The sequence below is a fragment of the Lygodium microphyllum genome, chromosome 3 (assembly GCF_053477565.2).
Source record: "Lygodium microphyllum isolate KBCC chromosome 3, Lygodium_microphyllum_v1.1.10, whole genome shotgun sequence".
NCBI classification, from domain to species: Eukaryota; Viridiplantae; Streptophyta; class Polypodiopsida; order Schizaeales; family Lygodiaceae; genus Lygodium; species Lygodium microphyllum.
This window is the reverse complement of record NC_141137.1, coordinates 48,152,956-48,177,116: the sequence shown is the minus strand read 5'-3', so window position 1 is coordinate 48,177,116 and position 24,161 is coordinate 48,152,956. Positions and strand designations below refer to the sequence as shown.

Below are 24,161 nucleotides of genomic sequence, written 5' to 3'. Positions count from 1 at the left end.
CTCCAAAAACAACACCACAATTGGATCCGAATAGCAACAAAACCAATGGCTAGAATAGTATCTGCAAACAACTTGAACATAAACCACAAACAATAGCACAAGTCTTAGCCAATGCATCACCAAAAAACAAAGTAAATCAAACACAAATAGCAACATTACATATTCAAAGATAATATGAGTAACCACATAGAACATCCCAACCTCTTTACTCTTTCTCTCTCATTCTAAAAGATAACTCAAAGAATAATAAGTTTTGATAAACAAGAAGAAAAGACCTAATAAAGCTTGATGATTTAATGATGGCAAAGGGGCTTGATGATTTAATGATGGCAAAGAGGCTTCCTGATATAATGATGGCAAAGGAGGTGGCCCTTTTTAGGGCCTTACTGTCTAGTTAACAACCTACAATTTGATGAAGCTATCAATTGCCAAAAGAAAATCATTTGCTGTTATAACAGCCCACTCACCACTAGCTAAAGTTGATGGACTTACCCACGAATCCATGTACTACCTAGCACTCTCGCCACATTTGCCTAACGAGACCAACTTACAAGCTATATATATTTCCAACCCCAAACTCCAATACTTCGTGTATATAGGATCCAAGGACACAAACCATAATCTCAAAACCATTCAATGAGTCTGCTAAAGAGATCGAGGAGAGAATGACAAAGGCAATGAGTTCACAATGGCAAATGGAAAAACCCTTACAAGGCACCCTTACAAGGCCCCAATTGATAGTTAGAACAACCATCTACAATCCAGATGGCAACAACTACCACACGACACATGCTATTTAACATTCCTACCTAGCATCAATTAAGGTTCCTTAAGAACCACTTATCTAGACAAGAAGAGTGTGCATGCAAAGAGTGTGGAAAATAACTTGAAGAGAACTTGTCCATCCAACGTGAATCTTGTCTGACAAGATTCTATGGACGAGACATACAAGCAATGCACAAGCGAACAATATAGGGTAAACTCTTCTCTCTTCCAAACATGTGCACACCCAGTCTACCTTACCCACAACCCAAACCCTTGCCCACCATGTAGCCCAACACTTTCACCACATCTACCGAGTAGAGGCCCCCTCTAAAAGAGCTTACAAGCACCTTACAGTCGTCAACTATCCATTTCACATGCAACAAACACATTAAGGCCCAACTAATTGTTGCATCACCTAGAGATCAAAACCTAAGGACATCTTACCCTAGACATATCGATTCTCTTGAACAAGCTAGAAGCACCAATACATAGCATTGTAGTGCTTCACATGTACAATTATCATAGCAAGAAAGGCATTCATATAACGCCAACCACCCTTATCACAAAGATATTGAAAAGACAAATAGTCTAGTAAGCATACATGATGACAAGATTCATATGGATGCGACATGTGCAATGCACAAGCAAACAATAGAGAGTAAACTCATGTCTCTTCCAAACATGCGTGCACCCAACCTACCTTACCTACAACCCAACTCCATGTCCACCATGTTTCACCACATCCATCGAGTAGAGGCCACCTATCCCCAACCTTCACCTTATCTATAAAACTTGTAGTTTATGGAAAAAATCCAAGTCCATTATATACTTCACCTCTCTCAAAGAACTTATGAGCGCATTGTAATCATCCATTTGACATGTAGCAATTTGACATGTAGCAAAGACACTAAGGACCAATCCATTGTTGCTTGGCCCCTCTAAAAAAGCTTACAAGCACATTACAATCATTAACTATCCATTTCACACGTAGCAAACACATTAAGGCTCAACTTATTGTTACACCTAGAGATAAAAACCTAAGGACTTCTTGCCCTAGACATATTGGTTCTCTTGAGCAAGCTAGAAGCACCAAAACATGGCATTGAAGTAATCATAGCCAGAAAGCCATTCATATGACGCCCAAAGGATAGTTAGAAACCACCCTTACAGCCTAGTATTAAAAAGAAAATTTGTCTACTAAGCATAATACATTACAATGACTCCAGTCCCTTTCTAATCCAATCACTTTACCTAGAAATCACAACATGGGGACGTCCCATCTAGACCTTGAATTGGCTAGCCTCAAAACAATCAAAGGAGCACCACATTGATCCCAAAAAAAAAAAGCAGGGGGCTTTGTGTGTTGCAAGTGAATGTTAACATGGAAAGCAAGAGTAGTTCAAAAATCATACCCTATGTAAACCATCATCATCCTAACCTCCAAAAATCCACAACACAAAGCAAAATGGAAGAAACTAGAAATTATTCTCTATATCCTTTAAGAGCTTTGCTAGTTTTTTTCCAATGCATAAAATCTAGATACGACAAACATAAGCACAACAAAAAATGAGAATCCCATTTGCATGACAATAAATTCTAAACAAATTGCATAATAATTGAAAATAGCAAACAACTCAAAAACTAGACCTTGTGAATTAATGCAACACGCTACTATAGCATTGCACTGTTCACACGAGATTAGTAAAACGATAATGGATAAGTGCACATACAACAACAAGTGAGCTTCCCTGAGGGGTGTCAAAAACAATAACTAATATCAAATGTACTCATGTGATCTAGAAAAATGACATTTGGAACACCAAACATGGCTTCTTTAATATAGAAAGCGAAAATCTCCCCTTGAGGAGTAAAAAGCTCACATATAACACAAGTGTGCACTTTCCAATGGAAACCATACCATATGTTTTATAAAAGTTAAGACATAGTATTGTAAGCATTCCATCTTTAACACTAACAAGGTTGAATAATGACATACCTTTCAGGTGACAAGAGTTTTCTCTCATTGTTGAATTGTTGCAACCAATCTTCATCTTCGTTATCAATATCATATTCCACAAATTCCGTAGCCTCACTTCTTGCTGTACAAGAAAATAGAATAATATTAATACGACTCTCCTTTGTATCAATCAAAATAAGAAGTAATAACAATAACAATGCTCCTTTTTATCAAAACAATAGTTTGTTCAAGTAAGAATTCAGCTACTGTCAAAAAACAAAAATGGTACAAAGCCAAGATAGCCTGAGAGAGCATACATCCCCGCCCACGCACATAAGAAGAAGGCTGGGAGAAAGTGCGTAAATAATCTCTCTCATATGACTCCACAACAATATATTGTGGCGTAGGAATCTCTCCAGCTGTCCGCTTTGGTGCAGGTGTCTGTACCTGAATCAGATTTCCTCAAATTACACTCTGCATTCAGGCTAAATTTAAATGAAGCAGTCCTTAAGCTACACTGATCAATTGGACATGTTATGATGATTTCCTCAAATTACACTCTGCATTACTGCATCCAGGCTAAATTTAAATGAGGCGGTCATTAAGCTACACCAATCGATTGAACATATTATGATGATTCAATTCAACCATACAAAGCTCTTACCGGCTCGACATCCAAATTAATGGCATTGCCATGCAGGAAGGACCTTGCACCTTCATCGCTGTCTAAATCCTTTATAGACTTGACAATTGGAAGCTTTTTGTGGATGTCTAGGGGCCGGGGCCTAAATGGCCTATTCATGTCCTCTCATCACCCTTCTGGACAGGGCGCATCCCAGAGCACCTGTGCTTACAAGTTCCTGATTTCATACCGTGGTACACGCACAAGATGAATAACATGTGTCCTAATCCTCATTTCCTTGCTAATTTGGATTCCTCCTGAGCTGCAGCACGACCATAACAGCTACATTCCCGCTATGACATCTTCTCTCATCAGAGAGTTTGTTCATTCATTGTCTTTGTCAAGTCGGGCATTGGCTAGCAAAATGTGGCAGCTGACAGCTGAATTCGACTTCATACAGTTGTGCCTTCAGTGATCATTGCCTTGTGACTGCCCGCAAAGGAGTGACCATAGTCACCAATTACAACTCCATGGTTTTACCATTGCACAGACATCCGAAAAAAATCCAAGAGTTTGGAGACTGATATGCGCCTGTAGAGTTTTTCCAGCTTAGTGTGCCTGTGAAATGGCCAAAACGCAATATTAAGGTACTCCAAACCCTAGTCAGGAAATGCGGCAGGAGATTATTTCCTCTCTAGTTCGACGGGAAGCCTCTACGTTCTCACGGAACCGGACCCTCTTCACAATTGAAGAGTAAAGAGTGCAATGGGCGAGGAGCTCGCAAAACCCTAATAAATTACAGAGCTGGAGAGACTCGATAGCAGCGCCTCAAAAAGGACCCTAATTACTCCTTTAGGCTCCTCTTCGGCAAAAGAAGCCCGGCACACGAGTCCAACAATGGCGTCGATAAACCCTGCGAAACCCTAATTACAGAAAAAACCCTAATTACACAGAGGAGAACTAGGCCGACGAAAGTGGCTCAGTTAGGGCAAAAAAGAAAAAAGGAGCAGGAAGAGGATAAAGGAGTGCGATGGGGCGGGGAAAGGTCTGCTAACCCTAAATGCTTTCGACGGGAGGGGCACTCAGCAAAAGGGGGGGGGCAAAACGCACATGAAACTGTGGGGGATGGCGATGGATGGGCAGATCCGGGAACTACGGAAGACGCAGGAACAAGCTCCAGCAGGACGCGCCTATGGCGAGGGACGCTGATAGCGGGGTCGAGGATTTTGCCGAAGAGCAGAAGAGAGAGGAAGAGAAGGGCAGGGGGGCAGGGGGGAGAGAGAAGCACAGTCAAACTTGCATGCAAGCATGCAGAGAAGAGAGAGAGAGAACGCGTACAGTACATACGCGGGACCGTATGTGTATACGGTGCGCCGTATGTATTAAGGAAAACACGCACAGGGTGAAGATGAGTGAGTTTTGAAATCTTTTAACGGTTACTTTGGATTAGTAGCGTAGCGTACAGCGTAGCCTTCATCCTACGTATTTTTGCAAGAGTTGCCTACAGCCCCCAACATGTCAATACAATGCTTTTTTGGTTGCCTAGAGCGAAATGTCACTACCTGGTCGACATGCATAAACATGTATAGGCCTATATCTTATCCATCTATAGACATTGGGAAACCATGGTTGGGAGAACTTAGAGCTAATACAAGAGCATTTGGTTGCCTAGAGACCAATGTCTCTACCAAGTTAATATGCATAAAAGTTGACTCCATCTTTCCCTTTTCAAAATCGGCTTGGGGCAAGGTGGAGGTGCACTATTTAGAAACTACTTATGGAGTAAAGCAATGGGTGGTTATAAGCTAGGAGCAAGTCATGCCCTACAAGACAAGTGACAACTTTGGTCTTGAGAAGCCCATTGCTAAAGAAGAAGCTTAATTTTGAGATGCAATGGAAGGACAAGCTATTGATTTCCTAGATGTTCTTAATTGTTCAACACACTCAATTGTGGTACATGCAATAATGATGTCATGGTGCAAGATAATTGATCGAGCCACTTGGGAGGGCTTCAATAGAGGTGATTCATCACTTCACCAATTGATGTGGCTACAACACTATGCTTTTGTGGACAACTTCATCCCTATTGCAACTTCTCCAATGTTCACTACCCAAATTGCAGCCGAAGGTGTAACTGAGATGACAAAACCTATGGGATCATGGGACCCTTAACTATAAGCCATGGGAGCATGTGCATAGGGAGTTCAACCTCATGTGGTGTGAACTATAATGGATGCAAGTTATGTTTGGGAAGAAGAAAGGTAGATGAGTGTCTTCCTTCATCAAAAAGTGTGACATTGCACTAATTGATTTGGGTTTGGGAAATGTAACCTAGTGCCAGTCAAGAAGAGAAGCAACTTTGAGCAACTTTGAGCAATTTGGCAATAAGCTGCTAAATAAGTTACAATGTCAATGGGGCAAACCAGTTCCCAATGACTCGGTATGGGCACACAAGAGCATGAGGGTGTGAACAACCCCATGGAGCAAGCTTAATCTATTGCTATGTCAAATACTTTTTCAAAAATTGCCCACGAAAGACAATGTGAAGAGGTTCTATAGACGAAATAAACATTTCCCTTCAATGGAAAAAATAGCAAAGTCGTATCTCACTTGGTCTAGGGGTGCTCCTTAGTCAAAGAACTATGGACTAAGTTTGAGAATCCAATGTTTCAAGCGAGCTTTCGTTATGTCATCAAATGCAAGCAAGCATATTGGGAGATTGTGGAGGAAAACCTAAGTCTCCATGGAAGATCTACTCAATCATAAGGGTTGTTATCATGAAGAAGGTCTGGTACATTAGGAACAAGAGAATACATAGAAAGAGTCCTAGTTGAGGTCAAAGTGATGGTTAGGATTCTTAGAGGGTTAGGTTAGCCTTATAAGGTGGCTTGTAATAGTTTTGCCAAGGTTTAGTTAGTTATGGTGTTGTAAATATATATTCTCTACATTAATATAATTCATTGTGTGTTCACTTTTTCCTTTTAAATTTGATATGCATAAACATGTAAAGGTCTATATATTATCCATCTATTGACATTGAGTAACCACGGCTAGGAGAACTTGAACTAACCTTCTCTTTTATCATCCCATTCTTTTAAGGAGGTATGCCTACTTTTTCCAAGCTTTGGGTGTCAAGGAGTTTATATGTCTTAACCCTTCTTAGGAATTGGACATGTTCATGTCCATGGTTAAGCTCTATGTAACTATTTGGATCAATGACTTATATGTATTTATCACATGAATTTCAAGTTGGACCACGAAGTACTCGTGCAAAAGTATGAGAGCTCTCCACTGCCCTTCCTTTCCTTTATGTAATTATTGGAGTTTCTCTATCTCAACATACTTTTCTAATGCAAGGTACCCATGTTCATGATGACTCATGATGTTGCGAGAATTTGTTCAAATCAGCCTCCTCTGTAGTGCAAATGAACAATCCATACAATTGCTTACATATTTAGAGAGATTACAACCAATTCCTTGTTGGATTTGCAGTCACCCCAAGACACATCTCCTCACGCTGCTTGGAACGAAAGCAAGCTAATGTAGAAAAGGCCGATCTTAGGTGCCCAAAATGTGGAATCACTCACTTGTTTACCGAATGTCCTAGACAAAAGCCACCCTCTAGTGCAACGAACAAGCCATCAATACCATTGGGGTTGTTTGGAGTTGAGACATTTGACGGAGAGGACATAACTATCCCATTACATGTCATGACTCGGGCATAGACAAAGTAGGTCGGCATATCACTGCGTGGACCCAACAATCTAGATGCATGTTCGATAGGGAAAAAGAGCCATAGTAGGCGAAGGAAGAAGAGGATAGAGGCCAAGGTCACACTTAAAACGGAGGGCGCTACAACACTGCCCACAAGAAAGAAAGTCACCGACACAGAGGCAGAGACATCCGCTCCAAGGATTGCTGTGAAGGGGAGTGCTAGGGTGGGGGAGTACCCCCAACCCAAAACGCCATCTCGAAGCCATAGAGAAGGTCTCAAAATTTTGCAACCCACCAATTTGTGCATACAATATTTATAAATCTTTCCCACAAGCATCTAGATTGAATAGGTGTCGGTACTGGTGGCAAAATTATTGGGTTCTCATGATCTTTTGATTTGCATTTCTTTCAAATCCAAAACTACAATGAACTGTGGATGAGGGTATGGTCAACAATCATTTGCAACTAGCTCACGAACAAGAGATTATTTGAAACTTTATTATTCATATGTTGCATGACTTTCTAGTTGCTAAAACCATATTTTAAATATCGTTTGCAACATAGGAAACCATGTTCAACCATGCAAACAAGTTTTTTGTGGTTCCCCAACCATTGCTCCGATTGGTTGGGCACCCTTAGTGGTAGAAACAAGTTCTTAGTTATGGTGTTTGAATGGAATGCATGGAAATTCAACCAAATTGCCAGCTTATTTATGAAATGATCAGAAGAGGCTTCTAAGATGCTAGATACCTACATACAATAATTGCATTTGAATGGAATACATGGAAATTCATTGTAATTGCCAACTTGTATATGAAATAATTGGGAAATGGTCCTAAGTTTCCTAAATAGTTGTATTGACTTCCCCAACCTCCATTTAGGGAGGATTAGAGTCATATGCCTCCAAGGGAAGACGAGGGAATTGGATCCACAGTTAGCAAGGCCATGTTATTGCAAGTTGACATGGATTGGCCCCTTTCATGCGACAAACGTCGGGCAAAGCATAGCACCACGAATGCTTTTCATTCGACCTTTTGGTGACACCTATGGGATCATTGGCAACCGAGGAGAGTATTCTACTTCATATGGCTTGTAGCACATAAGGTTCTAGCACTTGGGAGTTTATTGGCCCAAATGCGGTAGGATGGAGGCTACAAGCACTACCCATAATAGCACTTGGAAACTCCAAAGCATCACCTAATATCATACGAGATAACATATTTGAAGTGGAGAGTAGCCTGTCACCTACTCTATCGAGTTGCACCTAGCCTAGGATGCATCTCTTAGGGGGGCTTGCATTGGCAATTGATTAGCTGAGGCCACCATTCACTATACAAGGTAGAGGTGCATGATATGATCTTCATATTTGAGGTGGGTTCATGTGTAATAGTAGGCTTGGTGGCTTTGTTTAGTTGCTAGAACTGGAGGATATAGTGCCACAATTAGAAGTTTGGGAGATCATTGGGAGCCTCGTAGGTTGGCACATGCGAAATGCATGTTGTTGGATGATTTTCAATGGTGACAGCTTTATGGTGCATGCTACTATAGTAGAGCTCTAGTCGTCTATCATCCATTCACTTTGTGGCCATTAGGAGCAACTATATGATGACTCTTAGCACCCAACGGTAGTAGCTTCAATAGTAGCAATTCACTCACACTTGGGGTGGCATGTTTTTTACATTACAAGATGGCCGCTCTCATTGGAGCTATGTTCCTCCATTGCTTCTATCCCTCATCCTCCCGAGACCACCCTGAGAGGCTTTTATATAAAAGTGGTTTCTAGTCCATAGATAGCTCTAACTAGACTCTTGAGCACTTGTACTTCAGTGTAATCTTCTTTTAAGTCGTATAGTTTGCCACGTCTTTAAAAAAAAGTTGTCTAAATAGTTGCATGCCCATATGGTGATGAAAAGTGTTTTATCACACAAAGTGGTGAGACAACAAGTAGAGTGGAAATGTGTGAAATTCTCAAAAAGGATAGCCATTATATACAATTTGGACACATACCTTCGGTGATCAATAGTTTTACCTTATGATGTGCACATGCACAAAATTTGGTTTTGAAAAACAAATTTACATGGAGGAAGGTTTTTGGTTTTTTAAAAAAAGTGTTTTGTAAATGTAAGAAAGATTTAAAGTGGCCCTTGACTCACGTAGTCAACATGCAAGGAAAAGTTCCATGTGCAAATAATGAATTATACCACTTGATTAATAGTCATTTGAAATGGGCTTGAAGCCACCCCCTATCAATTGACTTGGGAGATCTTGTGGTAACAAGCAAATGTTACAACTATTTTGAATCTTCTCTATCCAGCTCCATCTTATTGTTCCAAATGTTTATTGAGAATTATTAGAAAATAATTTTGGTAATGCATATAAAATATAAGCTATTCTTTTCATAGGGCATATGATAAGAGAAGTGAATACATGATGCTCTCCTTGGAGTTTAAGATGTTTCATGCATATAGCTTCTAAATATCCAAGATCTACTCAAAGATAGCAATGTATTATTCTACTCAAATTCAAAAGGATCATGTATAGAGCTTTCAAATAGGATCTTGATCAAAATGACATCAATTATGATAGGGTGCATGATTTAAATTACAATCAATATCACATTGAACAATTTATTTGAGTTTTAGTGGATTCTACAAAAGGCATAATGTAACGTGCCCTATCGGATGTCCAGTCATGTTTTTAGCGGTCCATCAAGAGATGAATCTAAGTGATGCCACTTGTCACTCCCATGGAATGTTATGGGGTTTGTTGCCTAGGGTTTCTCGAGTCCACCTCGCAACGGAATGTTTGCGACCGAACCCATTGGGATCGACTTGAAATTCGGATTCCTAGTGGTCAAGGTCTCCCGACAACACTCTAATGTTGGGTCTTGGACATCTTACTTTACGCAGAGATACCCAAGCTAAAGCAAATCCATGCCGCACTTAGTTCAAAGATAATGGGAAACGAGAGGGATGTGACGCTCAACCTCTCTACCCATAGGGCATCGGTCCCCTAAAACGACATAAATCGGGATTCTATCCTAACACTTACTAAGGGTCGGTAAAACCTTGTGAGAAGCCTCCCAGTTCTCTGGGACCACCCTGTCGTAGGACAGACCTATCAGGGGTTCCGCCCATCCGCTTCCATCAATAGGTGTTCTTTAGTTATCTAATTAAGTCCTACCACAATTATGTGTGACATTTAAAATCAGCTTCCCTAATTAAGCCTTTTAGGAAATAGGGTTCATTCGCATAACTTATAGCATCGACACGAATAAAGAGCATGCAATCCTTTGACAAACATGTTCAAATAAGTTCCTAAACTTATCTTCAAGTTAATCTTTGTCTCCTACCCATATATGAGAAATTATATGTCCCTTGTGCCCTACAGAAATAGTGGGTCCAAATCACATGGCACCACAATTTCCATCCTTTATCTAGAATAGGATCTTCCAACACGACAGATGTTGGGGTCACAGACATTTTCAACTTCATTCTGAACTTGGCAAGGGGTGTGTCCACCTTACCCGCAAGCTGCCTAGGAGTGAAACACCATTCCCGTGGTTGACCTTTTCACCACTCGACCTTCGGTCTGTGAATCGAGCAATGCCCTTTTCAAGTTTATCTACGGTGTGATCATGGAGATGATCCACCCGTGCAAAGAACCTTTCCTTGATTAATTCATTTAAGAATCAAGCACATTCAAGGCAGTCAACGCTAATTTCATCTTCCAAGAAAATGTTCATTTATCCTCGTGGCAATTTGTCATCACAAACCCCTGCCATGAATTTACCATCAATCACAAGCATTTGGAATAATCATCCAAGTGACAATCCAACAATCAAATGAATGTAAAATCATTTAGGATGTTGTTAGATCAACCAACAAAACCAATTGCATTTTTCCAAACAATGCAAAAATAGACATGATAACATTTTCATCCGCCACTTAGGTGTAGATGCGTTTACCATACATGGATGAGTGCAATTTTCTTTTTCATAGTTTTAACTCTTGCACTTGAATATGCATCCTACAACTATAAAGATGGAATTTATCCCTTTCAATGGCCTATTCTCATGCGGTATAGTACGGGACCTAATGTATCTCATGCAGGAATCAAAGCAAGCATCTAATAATATGGAAATGTGTTACTTATATCTGGTATCGTAGTTGTATTGATAGTGATACCCTCGCTCGAATATTTGTTGCTAATTGTGGGATTGCCATCCGCACGTGACATTCTTCGCTTGGGGGCCATCGTTCGCAAGTAGATTCGAGAGATAAAGAAGGAGGAATGAATTTGAGATGGGAGAGCGTAAGAGAAGATGGCTTAGTCGAAGACCGTAGTCGAAGATCGAGATGGGGGGAATTGAGCAAACTCTCTCCCTCGCAGCCTTTTGGGGTCCTCTCTCTCTCTCTCTCTCTCTAGCTCTTGGAGGGGTATCCTTGTACCTCTCTCTCGTAGCCTCTCGAGGTCTCCTTGTGCTTTCTTGTGCCTCCTCATGCCTCTTCTTTATAGTGAATTAGAGAAGAGGGGTTGTGGTGGCTAAGAAGAAGAGCTCTTTATGGAGGGGATCTTGGAATTTTTTGTGATCTCATGCCCAAATCATAAATTTGATGGTTCCATTGGCTCCGAAAGGGGAGGTAAAACCCCCAAGACACTTGGTTAGAAATCTTTCAGATTACTCATTCTTTTTCTCCCTGTTCGAAGTGTTGTTTATTGTTTGCAAACTGCGATCGCGGCGCCCGCGATTTCACTAATCCTTCTTTTTTGTAAAGGTGTGGGTTACTATGGGCAATGCGAAAGTTAAACCCACCTACAAGATGAAGAACATAAGAGACTTGTAGGGGGAGAAGATGGAAATAGCCATAAAAACCCAAGCCAAATGGAAAAATAGCTTTCCCCACTCCGATCCTAGGCTTTGGAAGAGGAGGCTAGCCAGGACATGGAGAACCACACTAAGTAGACAGCTGAACCTACTACTTTGGAAGATTGTAGTAGGGGGCAAGCTCCCAACAAATGATAAAATTGGAAAGATGAGGAGCATAAACCCTTTTTGTAGTCTATGTTGTACTTAGCAAGATTTTGTAAAGCATCTACTTTGGACATGCAGGGTGTAAGGCTATATACGGAGAAAACTTAAACAATGGTTCAAGGCTGCCAATCTAAACAAAACGATGAAAATGTAGATAGCCTTATTTTGTGATATAGGGAAAATGGACGAGGAAACCATGAGGTTTTGGAACATAGAGGAGTCCTCTTCTCAAACATGTATGGTCTGATAGGGATAGGGTCCAAATGGCTAAGAGTAAAATACCTAGTGGGGATATGTTTAAGATGTGCCACACATTCTTCTTCTAATAATTTCCCAAATCAACACTACATGTATGGTCACTATAACACTAGTGTTTGTCTTTTTGTGCTATTGTCTATCATGGAATGATGTACATTATCATTCATACAACCTTTGATGAAAATGAATCATGTAACTCGTTGTATGCATGGTGTCACATAACATTGAAAGGAATTACTCGAACATGAACATGGGGATAGCATGCATGTAGTTTCCATTTTTCTCATGTGGTGCAAGTGATCTTGGCAAATTTTCCCACCCATGAAACGTATCACGTGGCTTACTTCATTAACACGAACTATTCGAATGTATGACTTCACATATACTAATCTCTTGAATTTCTAAAGAAGATGGGTGATAATATGTACAAGTACAACATTCAAAATACCAAAGTTGCATACCGTCCTAATGTGGCCACTAGAAAATGGAACCAAAAAAGTGTGGGCATGTCAGATAACATCTCAACCACTTCTCTCATCTTGGTGGATACCAAAATGGCGATTACCCAAACTCAATGAAATCATGCAAATGGAAGGTTATCATAATCAACACACTCCTCCTTCCAAAACAATGGCTCATAACTTACGGGTGCCAATGCCAACTTTTGATGCTAATGAGCTGAGCGTTAATTGTAGTTAAAGAACTAAAATGCTTATTGTTTGGTGAATGGCACCTCTCAATTGGTGTCTATGGGTGTTGTAAAGGTCAAAAGTATGAAATAACAAAATAAACACCACATAGAAGTGGGATAAACATTCACACAGTCATCTCTCTATCCCTCCCTCCGTGCACGCGCACGCGCGCGTGCGCGTGTGTGTGTGTGCGTGTGCGTGTGAGTGCGTGCGTGCGTGCATGCATGTGCGTGTGTGCGTGCGCGCGTATGCGTGCATGTGCATGTGCGTGTGCGCATGCGTGCGTGCGTGTGTGCGCATGCGACGCATGCATGCTCCCCTCTTGCATGAGGATTGGGTCAACCTAGCAAATGACTATCCAAGGTGAGAAGAGTTAGGAGGCCCCACCCTTGCATGGAGAGGCATCCATGAGATTATCTAAGGGTAATCCTAAGAGCTCTTTTGAATAGTGATGGCATTTTCAAATTCTTTAATTTGGTTTTCTTTATTTATCTCAAAAGTTATTGCACCTTTCATTGTAAATTGGGCAGGAAGGAGATGTACTAAAATTATTATTGTTACAAAACTTATCCTCACAAACTTTATGGTGAAGAGGTGGCCAATAAAGAATAGTGCACAGATCCTTAATAACCTAGTCTCTTTTGATGAGAATGAATAAAATCGATGTATTCAAGCACTCAAACTCGTTTACTTGAAGTTCTCCTATTTATGGTTTCTTTTATACTAAGATGTTTTACTTGAAAATGATGGTTGATATCAATCAATGAGGGTTTTCTTTTAGGAAACATTAATGTATGTCGTCTCATGATCTTACATCCACAATGCTAAGCCTAGGCAAGTTTGAAGAGTGATGGATAATTATATTGGTGCACCTTTTTGTTGGTGGGTTTAACTAGCTCACATGGTCAAATTTAAGTGGCCATATTGGTGCCATTAAAGTAGCAACCATGGAGGGCTAGGGACTATATTAGAGTAGCATAACACTAGAGTTTTAGGTATGATTGGAGCAATATGTTAGAGGAAGTAGTGGTGGTGGAGCCACAAATGTTGGATAAAAATTTGATATGCTTTTAGAGCTATTTGCTTGGACAATGTTGAAGCTAGATTGCAAAGAGTGGTGGCCTCTCACTTATGAATAATAATATTGTCCAACTCTCCTAAGTCATACTTGAATCTAGTTGGCCTAAGGTATTAGCGACTAGTAATTACTACATTGAATTTATTAGTTTAATAATTATTAGCTACTTTTTAACAAGAATCTAGCAAGAGGTGAATTGATGATGCATTTTTTATAAGGTTTCTACATTAATAAATGATTTGAATTGAAATTATTTAAAATTGGCATCCATTTTACATTGTCTTGATTTTTTTTAAAAAGCAATATATGATTGACACTTCAATGTAAATTTCATGCATCACTTACTTCCATTTTTTTCTAAACTTCCATTTTAGATTGGAAAGCAATTGATGAAATTTTTGTCTAGATTGCTATCGAGTGGCCAATAAATACATCTTATGCATTTTTAGGCGTATTATCACCAATAGCAAGACATGCCTCATCTTCCACAAGGCCTTTAGAGGTAGTAGTGTTATAAGTGATTGACATCACTTATCAATCCATGTAGCAGTACTCTGTTGTCATTTGGCAACTAACACACAACACGTCATGTAGGATCATAGCAGTAATTGGTTTCATTGAGTTTGTCCTTATTCATAACATATTGAATACCTAAATTCTTCCATCCATGTTCATATTATTGCTGCAAGGGTTATATAATTTTTGCCCAACTCACTTTGTAGGTTGCTCTATGAGAGCAAAATTCAAATGGTGCAACAATCTAACGTTGCTTGCACCTATGCAGAGGTGTGAAATAGAGGTTCTAATATCAATCATCATTGGAAACATTGGTCACATGCCAAAAAATATATATCACAATAGCAATGCAAGAGCAAGATGATATATTACTAAAGTTAACGACAAGAATAAGAATGACAATGAGTACATAACCGTGAAATAAACAAGGTAAAGTGTGTAAAAGTCCAATGCCTCCTTTTGAAGTTTAATCTCGATGTGACATTTCTCTTTCTTAGTTGTTTGGCACGAGCTCTTTTTGCATGTGAGGGTTAGCTTGAGTGTGTGTGCACTATCTCTTGAAATTGATTTGTAAACTTCTCTATCATTTTCATCTATATTTTGTATATGCATTAATGCCCTTCCCAATTGAGAAGACATGTCTCAACTATTTGTTTCAAGTTCTCATCTACAATGCCTATGTCATTTGATTCATATGCTCTTGCCAATATTTGTGCAAATCATCATACTCCTTCAAGTATGTGGCTTTAAGTAGTTTGTTGTCTTTAGTGAAGTCTTTGGATTTTTATTTGATGACTAGTTTGTTATAGCTAGTCTTTAGACCGATAGGAAGGTCAAGTTTAAAAAACTGTTCAATGGTTATATGTTGTTTGTCCTTGATGTTTTTCAACATGTTTAGTTGTTAGAACCCTTGGTTGCTTCAAATATTCTCTCTTGATGCTCCATCGACCTAGAGAGATTGTCAATCATCTTGTAGGCCATCTCTCTAGCCTCTCTTTACTACTACAAATTTTTAAACCTGATCTTGGAGTTGGGCCATCTAAGCTTCATAGGTTTACTATTTGTCCAAGGAAGTTGGACTTGCCCCCCTCTCGTAAATTACCATGCCCTAAAGTTGCATTGTCTCCACCTCCTTACTTTTAAATTGTTATTTGAGCAATTACACTCTTCTTGCAAGGTCTTTCCCCGCCTCATTAAATGTAGTCATAGACTAAATGAGTTGATGGAGCCATTTTGCTATTGTTTTTGATTTGGCTTGAAGCAATGGAAGAAGGCCTACCCTCTACTTGTAAATATGTGAGGGTTGGGGCACTCAAGAAGGGTTAATCAGCGTTAGGAGGGTATACGAAGATTTAATAGAGACAACAAGAAAGGGAAGTTAAATGTTGTAGGGAATATTAAAAGTTTCAAATTCGATTATGGTTGCAGTAGGACTGATGTAGCGTATATATTGTTGACTATTAGGCTATTGTAATGTTCTAGTCATCATTGAAAGGTGAGAAGAATAGAAGCTTGCTTGGAAAAGCTATGGTGGGAGAGCAAGAGCAAGAAATAGAGAAACGCAAAATGGGAACTCCAACAGTCACAATGTGTGACCGGGCCTTCCTTTATTTAAACTGTCACTAAAAGAATAAAGAATAAAGTGACGGTGATGGGCGCCTGCCACCTGCAATGTGCAATAGCGGGTACTCTCAGTGTAGTAATATACGGGTGGCTAAGTGGAGGCGCCTTTACCCCCAACAACCTCCCACTTAAAGGCGAACCTGCCCCAGTGGGGAGTGAAAAGAAAAAAGAAAAGATTGTATAATGTACACATGTACAATAGGATGAGGAAAAATATTATCTCATCCAACGCCTATCAATCTCCTTAGGAAGGCAAAATGCTCATTAGGTGAGGCTTTTGGTGAGGATATCTGCATGATTTTTGTTGATGAAGATCTTAACAAGATCAATAGACCTGTCCTCCATGACCTCACATATAAAGTGATACCTCACCTCAATGTGTTTTGTCTTCGCATGGAAGACTAGATTCTTAGCTAGCTCAATAGCACACATAGAATCTGAATGCATGGTAGGTATAGTATCAATCCCAAGGTCATGAATCAAATGACCTAATAACCATATGGCCTCCTTGCAAGCCTTAGTGGCTACAACATACTTGGCCTCAGTGGTAGAGAGAGTCGTACACTTCTGAACCCTGGACATCCAAGAGACATCACCTCTAGCATAGGTGAATACATAGCCAAAAGTGGACTTCCTACTATCTGCATCTCTTGCATAATTAGAGTTTGTGTATCCCACAACTCTTGTATCCTAGCTGCCATAGCAAATACATATATTTGCTGTGCCCTTCAAGTATCTTATGATACCCTTCACGACATCCCAATGTTTCTTGCCAAGTGTAGCCATACAGCATGCCACAACACCACATGTAAAGGCAATATTTGGACAAATGACTATCACGGCATACATCAAACTGTCCACGGCTGATGCATAAGGGATATTGGCCATCTCAGCCCATCATCTGCAATCAGTCTATGAAACCTTCACATAAGAAGGTAATGGAAAACCAATAGGCTTCACGTCCTCTGCATGCGGAAACGCTCAAGGACTTTATGAATGTACTCCCTCTATGAGAGGTAGAGTAGTCCTTGATGCTTGTCGCGCTATACCAAGAATGCCAGAGATTTGTCCCAAATCCTTCATCTCAAAACTCTTCTTTAGCTAAGATTTAAGAGTATCCAGCTCATCGTGAGCTTTCCCCGCTATCAGCATATCATCCACGTAAAGTACCAAAATAAGCAATGTGCTATATGGGCTTTTTCCGTGTAAAGATATGGATCCATAGGACTTATGTTGTAGCTTGTGAGTGCAAAAAGGCATCAAACTTATGATACCACTCCCTAGGTGCCTGCTTCAAGCCATAAAGACTTTTCTTCAACTTGCACACTAGGTGCTCCCTGCCATGTTCTGTAAAGCCCTTAGGCTACTCTATGTAAATATCATCATGCAAATCCCCATGCAAGAATGCAATCTTGACATCCATTTGATACATGTCCAAAGTCAAGCTGTGCGATTAAGGCCAAAACCAAGCATAGGGTGGTCATCTTGACCATAGGAGAAAAGACTTCATCAAAGTTAACTCCACGCTCTCGTTTAAAACCCTTAGCAACAAGTCTTGCTTTATAAGCTGGGTTGGGGTATCTAGGGGTACTTTTCAGCTTGTATACCCATTTGCATAGCAAAGCCTTTGTGCCCTTAGGCGATGCAACCAAATCCCAAGTCATATTTTTATGCAAGGAGTCTATCTTAGGTTGCATAGCTGTCTCCTATGAGTGACTTTCACCCCTGCGCATAGCCGCATCATAGGTGAGAGGCTCTCTTGCATATGTAACCAAGACATAGTGCATGGAGGGCTCAAATCTATCAGGGGACGTTTATCTCTAGTAGACCGACTCCGCTGCATGTCCAACATCCTATCCAACACCCTAGCCATGTGGACCAATTGCTACTGCATGATGTCCAACTACCTATGCAGGAGCACGTAGCTCCTCTTGGAATATAACCTTGCGTAGCTCTACCACCTTCTCAAGCTACGGATGCATATTATCTTCATGGAAGACTACATCATGGTTGCGGATGAATTTTTGCGCATGTGGATCCTAGAGGCAATAACCCATCTTGTTGGCATCTCCATAGCTAAGGAAAATGCATTTGACAGGATCCAGCTTACTATGCTTGTCCTTGGGTACATGGCAGCATGCCTCACATCCAAAGACACGCAGATACGCATAAGATGGAGGTTTCCCACTCCATGCCTCCTCTGCAACCTGGAAATCCAAACCATTGGAAGGTGATCTATTTATGATATGCACAGTTGTATTGACTGCCTCAGCCCAAAAGCTCTATGGTAGGCATGCATGACTAAGCATATTGCGTATACACTCCTGGATGGTTCTATTCATCTGCTCAGCCAAACCATTCTGGGGTAGAGTATAGGGGGCAATCAATTAACACTTAATACCCCTCTCATCACATAGCAGCTCAAAGGCACGTGACACATATTCTCCCCCATTGTCAGTCTTAATGCATTTAAGTCTATACCCAGTCCGGTTCTCAAAGGCACGTGACACATATTCTTCCCCATTGTCAGTCTTAATGCATTTAAGTCTATACCCAGTCCGGTTCTCAACCAATGTAAGTCATCTCTAAAATATAGCCAAGACATCGGATTTATGCTTAATGGGATAAGTCCAGGCTTTACGCGAAAAATCGTCAATAAATATCACAAAATACTTTGCACCATCCATAAACTGACATGGTATGGGCCCACAAAAATATAAATGTACCAATGCCAAGTGCTCACTCATGCGGGTCCTACTAGACTTCTTATGTGTATGTCTGCCATAAAGAGAATGCTCACATGAATCAAAACATGCATAGTTAAGGGGCGGTAAGTATTGCAAACCAGAAAGCATTTTCATTCACTTCAAGGATATATGGCCCAAACGGGCATGCCAAAGAGATACATGTGGGACGGAACCCACTAACAAAATATGGTCAATGGAGAACCCATCGACGACAAGAGGATAGAGACTACTAGCTGCCTTGGCACCTCTAGCTAGCACAAGTCTACCAACGTGTGATCTTCCAAGTAGAATCCCCAAAAGAGACATGAAACCCAGCATCATCAAGCTGCCCTATAGACATAAGACTACGTGTAAGCGCATGTACATGACATATATCCTATAACAAAAAAGTAATACCAATAGAGAACTACAGTTGTACATCCCCAATGCTAATAATAGTAAGTGGCTTGTCATCACTTAAGTGAGCTGAACCAGAGATAGTGCAGGAGGAGTGGAACTACTCACAGCATGGTGTAACATGAAATGAAGCACTAGAATCCAAAAGCCAGCACTGCGCATACATAGAGTGAACCTCAGTCAATGGTGTAGCATCACAAGAACTAGATGCAACTATGTACTCCCCATCGGAGTCATCAGTCTGCATGACATTTATCTCCTCAAGTTTCACACTGGATTTTGTAGGCACAATCCTGTGATCAGAGGACTTTTTCTGTACTTTGTCTTTCTCCTTCTCTTTGCACTTCTCATTGCATAACTCATGACATTGTGGGCATACACGACCCTTCTTGCTACAATGGTGACATGTCACATTAGCATTTCTCCCACGAGACTTGTTGTACAACTTACCACGCAACTTAGACTTAGACTTCTGCGAGGCTCTGCCATAGCCATTCCCTAAAAGGTGAGAAGGATCGAAGCTTGCTTGGAAGAGCTATGGTGGGAGAGCAAGAGCAAGAAAGAGAGAGATATAAAGTGGGAACTCCAATAGTCACAATGTGTGACCGATCCTTCCTTTATTCAAATTGTCATTGAAAGAATAAAGAATAAAGTTACGATGATAAGCGCCTGCCACCTGCAGTATGTAGTGGTGGGTACTATCAATGTAGTAATACGCTGGGGGCTAGGCAGAGGTGCCTTTACCCCCAAAAACCTTCCACTTAAAGGCAAATTTTCCTTGATGTATGGAGTGAAAATAAAAAAGAAAAGACAGTACAATGTACACATGTACAACAGGATGAGGAAAAATGTCATCTTATCCAACGCCCATTAATCTCCTGAGGAAGGCAAAGTGCTCGGTAGTGAGGCTTTTCGTGAGCAAATCTGTAGAATTTTCATTAATGGATATCTTGACAAGGTCAATAGACTTGTCCTCCACGACCCCACATATGAAGTGATACCTCAACTCAATGTATTTCGTCTTCGCATGGAAGACTAGATTCTTGTCTAGCTGAATAGCACTCATAGAATCCGAATGCAGCGTAGGTATAATATCAATCCCACAGTCATGAACCAAACGGGCCAATGATATGGCTTCCTTGCAAGCCTTAGTGGCTGCAACATACTCCCCTTTAGTGGTAGAGAGAGCCACCCTGGACATCCAAGAGACATCACCTCCAGCATAGGTGAATACATAGCCAAAAGTGGACTTCCTACTATCGGTATGTCTTGCATAATTGGAGTGTGCATACCCCACAACTCCTGTATCCTCGCTGCCATAGCAGATATACATATCTGCTGTGTCCTTTAGGTATCTCATGATACCCTTCATGGCATCCCAATGTTTCTTGCTAGGTGTAGCCATATAGTGTGCCACAACACCAGTTGTAAAGGGAATATTTGGATGAGTGGCTATCATGGTATACATCAAATTGCCCAGTGCTCTGCTGCCCACGGCTAATGCATAAGGGATCTTGGCCATCTCGACCCTTTGCTCATCTGTCTGCAGACAATCGACCTGTGAGACCTTCACATAAGAAGGTAATGGACAACTAATAGGCTTCACGTCCTTTGCACGCAGAAACGCTCAATGACTTCATGAATGTACTCCTCCCTCTATGAGAGGTAGAGTAGTCCTTAATGACTGGCATGCTTAATGCGCATACCAAGAATGTGAGAGGCGTGTCCCAAATCCTTCATCTCAAAGCTCTTCTTCAGCTGAGATTTTAGAGCATCCAGTTCATGTGAGCTTTCCCTGCTAACTATCAACATATCATCCACATAAAGTACCAAAATAAGCAATAAGCCATCACGTGCTTTCCTCGTGTAAAGACATGGATCCATAGCACTCATGATGTAGCCCTATGAGTGCATAAAGGCATTAAACTTATGATACCACTCCCTAGGTGTCTGCTTCAAGCCATAAAGAATTTTCTTCAACTTGCACACTAGGTGCTCCCTGCCATGTTATGTAAAGCCCTTAGCTTGCTCCATGTAAATCTCATCATGCAAATCCCCATGTAGCAATGCATTCTTGGAATCCATCTGATACATGTCCAAGTTAAGTTGTGCGACTAAGGCCAACGACTAAGGCTAAAACCAAGCGTAGGGTAGTCATCTTGACCATAGGAGAAAATACTTCATCAAAGTTAACTCCATGCTCCTGTTTAAAATCCTTAGCAACAAGTCTTGCCTTATAAGACGACTTGGGGTGTCCAGGGGTACTTTTCGACTTGTATACCCATTTGCACGGCAAAGCCTTTGTGCCCTTAGGCGATGCAACCAAATCCCAAGTCATATTTTTATGCAAGGAGTCTATCTCAGACTGCATAGCCATCTCCTAGGAGCGACTGTCACCCCTGTGCATAGCCTCATCGTAGGTGAGAGGCTCTCTTGCATATGTAACCTAGAATAGTACATGGAGGGCTCAAATCTATCAAGTGGACATCTATCTCTAGTAGACCGTCTCATGGTAGGCTCTACTGCATGTCCAACATCCTGTCCAACACCCTAGCCATGTGGACCAATTATTGCTGCAGGTTGTCCAACTAGCTTTGCAAGAGAATGTGGCTCCTCTCAAAATATAATCCTGCTTATCTCTACCACCTTCTCAGGCTACCGATGCATATTATCTTCATGGAAGACTACATCGTGGTTGTTGCGGATGACTTTCCGCGCATGCGGATCCAGAGGTGGTAACCCATCTTGTTGGCATCTCGATAGCCAAGGGAAATGCATTTGATACTCTTAGGATCTAGCTTATTATGCTTGTCCTTGGGCACGTGGCAATATGCGTCACATCCAAAGACACGTAGATGCACATAAGACAGAGGTTTCCTAGTCCATACCTCCTTTGCAACCTAGAAATCCAAACCATTGGAAGGTGATCTATTTATGATATGCACAGCTGTACTAACTGCCTCAGCCCAAAGCTCTATGGGAGGCCTACATGGCTAAGCATACTACGTACACGTTCTTGGATGGTTATATTTATCCGCTCAGGCAAACAATTTTGGGGTGGGGTATAGGGGGCAATCAACTGATGCTTAATACCCCTTTCATCACAACGATGTTCAAAGGCACATGGCACATATTCTCTCCCATTGTCAGTCGTAAGGCATTTCAGCCAATGCCCAGTTTGGTTCTCAACCAACGTAAGCCATCTCTGAAACACAACCAATACATTTGACTTAAGCTTAATGGGATAAGCCGAGACTTTATGTGAAAAATCATCAATAAATGTCACAAAATACTTTGCACCACCCATAGACTGATAGGGCATGGGTCCATAGACATCCGAATGTACCAAAGCGAAGGGCTCACTCATGTGTGTCCTACCATACTTATTATGCGTATTCCTAGTTTATCTGTCATAAAGACAATGCTCACACGAATCAAAACATGCATAGTCAAGGGCCGATAAGTACTACAAACCAAAAAACATTTTCATTCCCTTCAAGGACATATGGCCCAAACAGGCATGCCAAAGAGATACATGTGGGATGAAACCCACTAATAAAACATGGTCAATAGAGGGCCCATCAAGTACAAGAGGATAGAGGCTGCCAGCCTTGGCACCTCTAGCAAGCACAAGTCTGCTATGCATGATTTTCCAAGCAGAATCCCCAAATGAAACATGAAGTCCAGTATCATCAAGCTGCCTTGCAAACATAAGACTGTGTGTAAGCACATGTACATGACGTACATACTGTAACATAAAAGTAATGCCAATAGAGAACTGCAGCCGTACATCCCCAATGCCGACAATAGCAAGTGACTTGTCATCACCCAAGCAAACTGAACCAAAGACAGTGCGGTAGGAATGTAATCACTCACACATGGTGTAACACGAAATGAAGCACTAGAATCCAAAAGCCAGCATTGTGCATACATAGAGTGAACCTTGATCAACGGCATAGCATCACAAGAACTAGTTGCAAGTATGTACTCCCCATTAGAGTCATCAGTCTACATGATATTTATCTCCTCGATTTTCACACTGGATTTCATAGGTACCATGCTGTGATCAAAGTCTACATGATATTTATCTCCTCGATTTTCACACTGGATTTCATAGGTACCATGCTGTGATCAGAGGACTTTTACTGTACTTTGTCCTTCCCCTTCTCTTTGCACTTCTCATCGCGCAACTCATGACATTGTGGGTGTATATGACCCTTCTTACTACAATGATGACATGTCACATTAGCATTTCTCCCACGAGACTTGCTATGTGACTTACCACACGACCTAGACCTAGACTTCTACAAGTCTCTGCCACGGCCATTCTCATGGTCATTCTTTCCATTACCATCTCTGTCTCTAACACTCAAAGCATGCGACACACGAGAGGGATCCAAGTTCTTACGGTTGATCTCTTCTTGTAAAAGAGCACTCTCTACATCAGGCAAGTTCAAAATAGTAGCAGGAGTACATAAGGTAGTGCGGAATACATCCCATGACTCACTCATAGTCCTAAGCAAAAACAATGGAGTAACCTCATCATTGAAGGTAATGCCCTACGAAGTCAAGTTCTTGCGAATACCATGGAACTGGCTCAAATGAGCAGACATCGTCATGTTCTCCTTCAAGCGCAGGTCCATAAGTTGCTTCAGCCACAATACATCTGACTTGCTGGACTTTTCTTGTCATATAGATTCTTGATTTTATCCCAAAGCTTCCAAGCACTCTTTGCTTTCTCAACCACATTGTATTGCA

The 24,161-nt window shown here is 41.0% G+C and overlaps 1 protein-coding gene across 4 annotated transcripts in view; it reads right to left on the bottom strand.

The window, feature by feature from the left end:
* The window catches only part of LOC148038301 (enhancer of polycomb-like protein 1), a 52,224-nt gene extending 47,573 nt beyond the window's left edge, over window positions 1-4,651 (bottom strand). The window contains exons 1-4 of one of the 4 annotated variants that reach the window (XM_087670397.1): window positions 4,400-4,649; window positions 3,387-4,267; window positions 3,040-3,169; window positions 2,762-2,864 (exon numbers count right to left, since the gene is read on the bottom strand). In XM_087670397.1, the coding sequence (XP_087526523.1) occupies window positions 2,762-2,864; window positions 3,040-3,169; window positions 3,387-3,524 (371 nt within the window). In that variant the 5' untranslated portion in view covers window positions 3,525-4,267; window positions 4,400-4,649. Of the gene's footprint in view, window positions 1-2,761; window positions 2,865-3,039; window positions 3,170-3,386 lie in introns of all 4 variants that reach the window. The other 3 variants (XM_087670399.1, XM_087670405.1, XM_087670396.1) reach the window with 3 other exon arrangements.
* Between the last annotated feature and the right edge of the window lie 19,510 nt (window positions 4,652-24,161).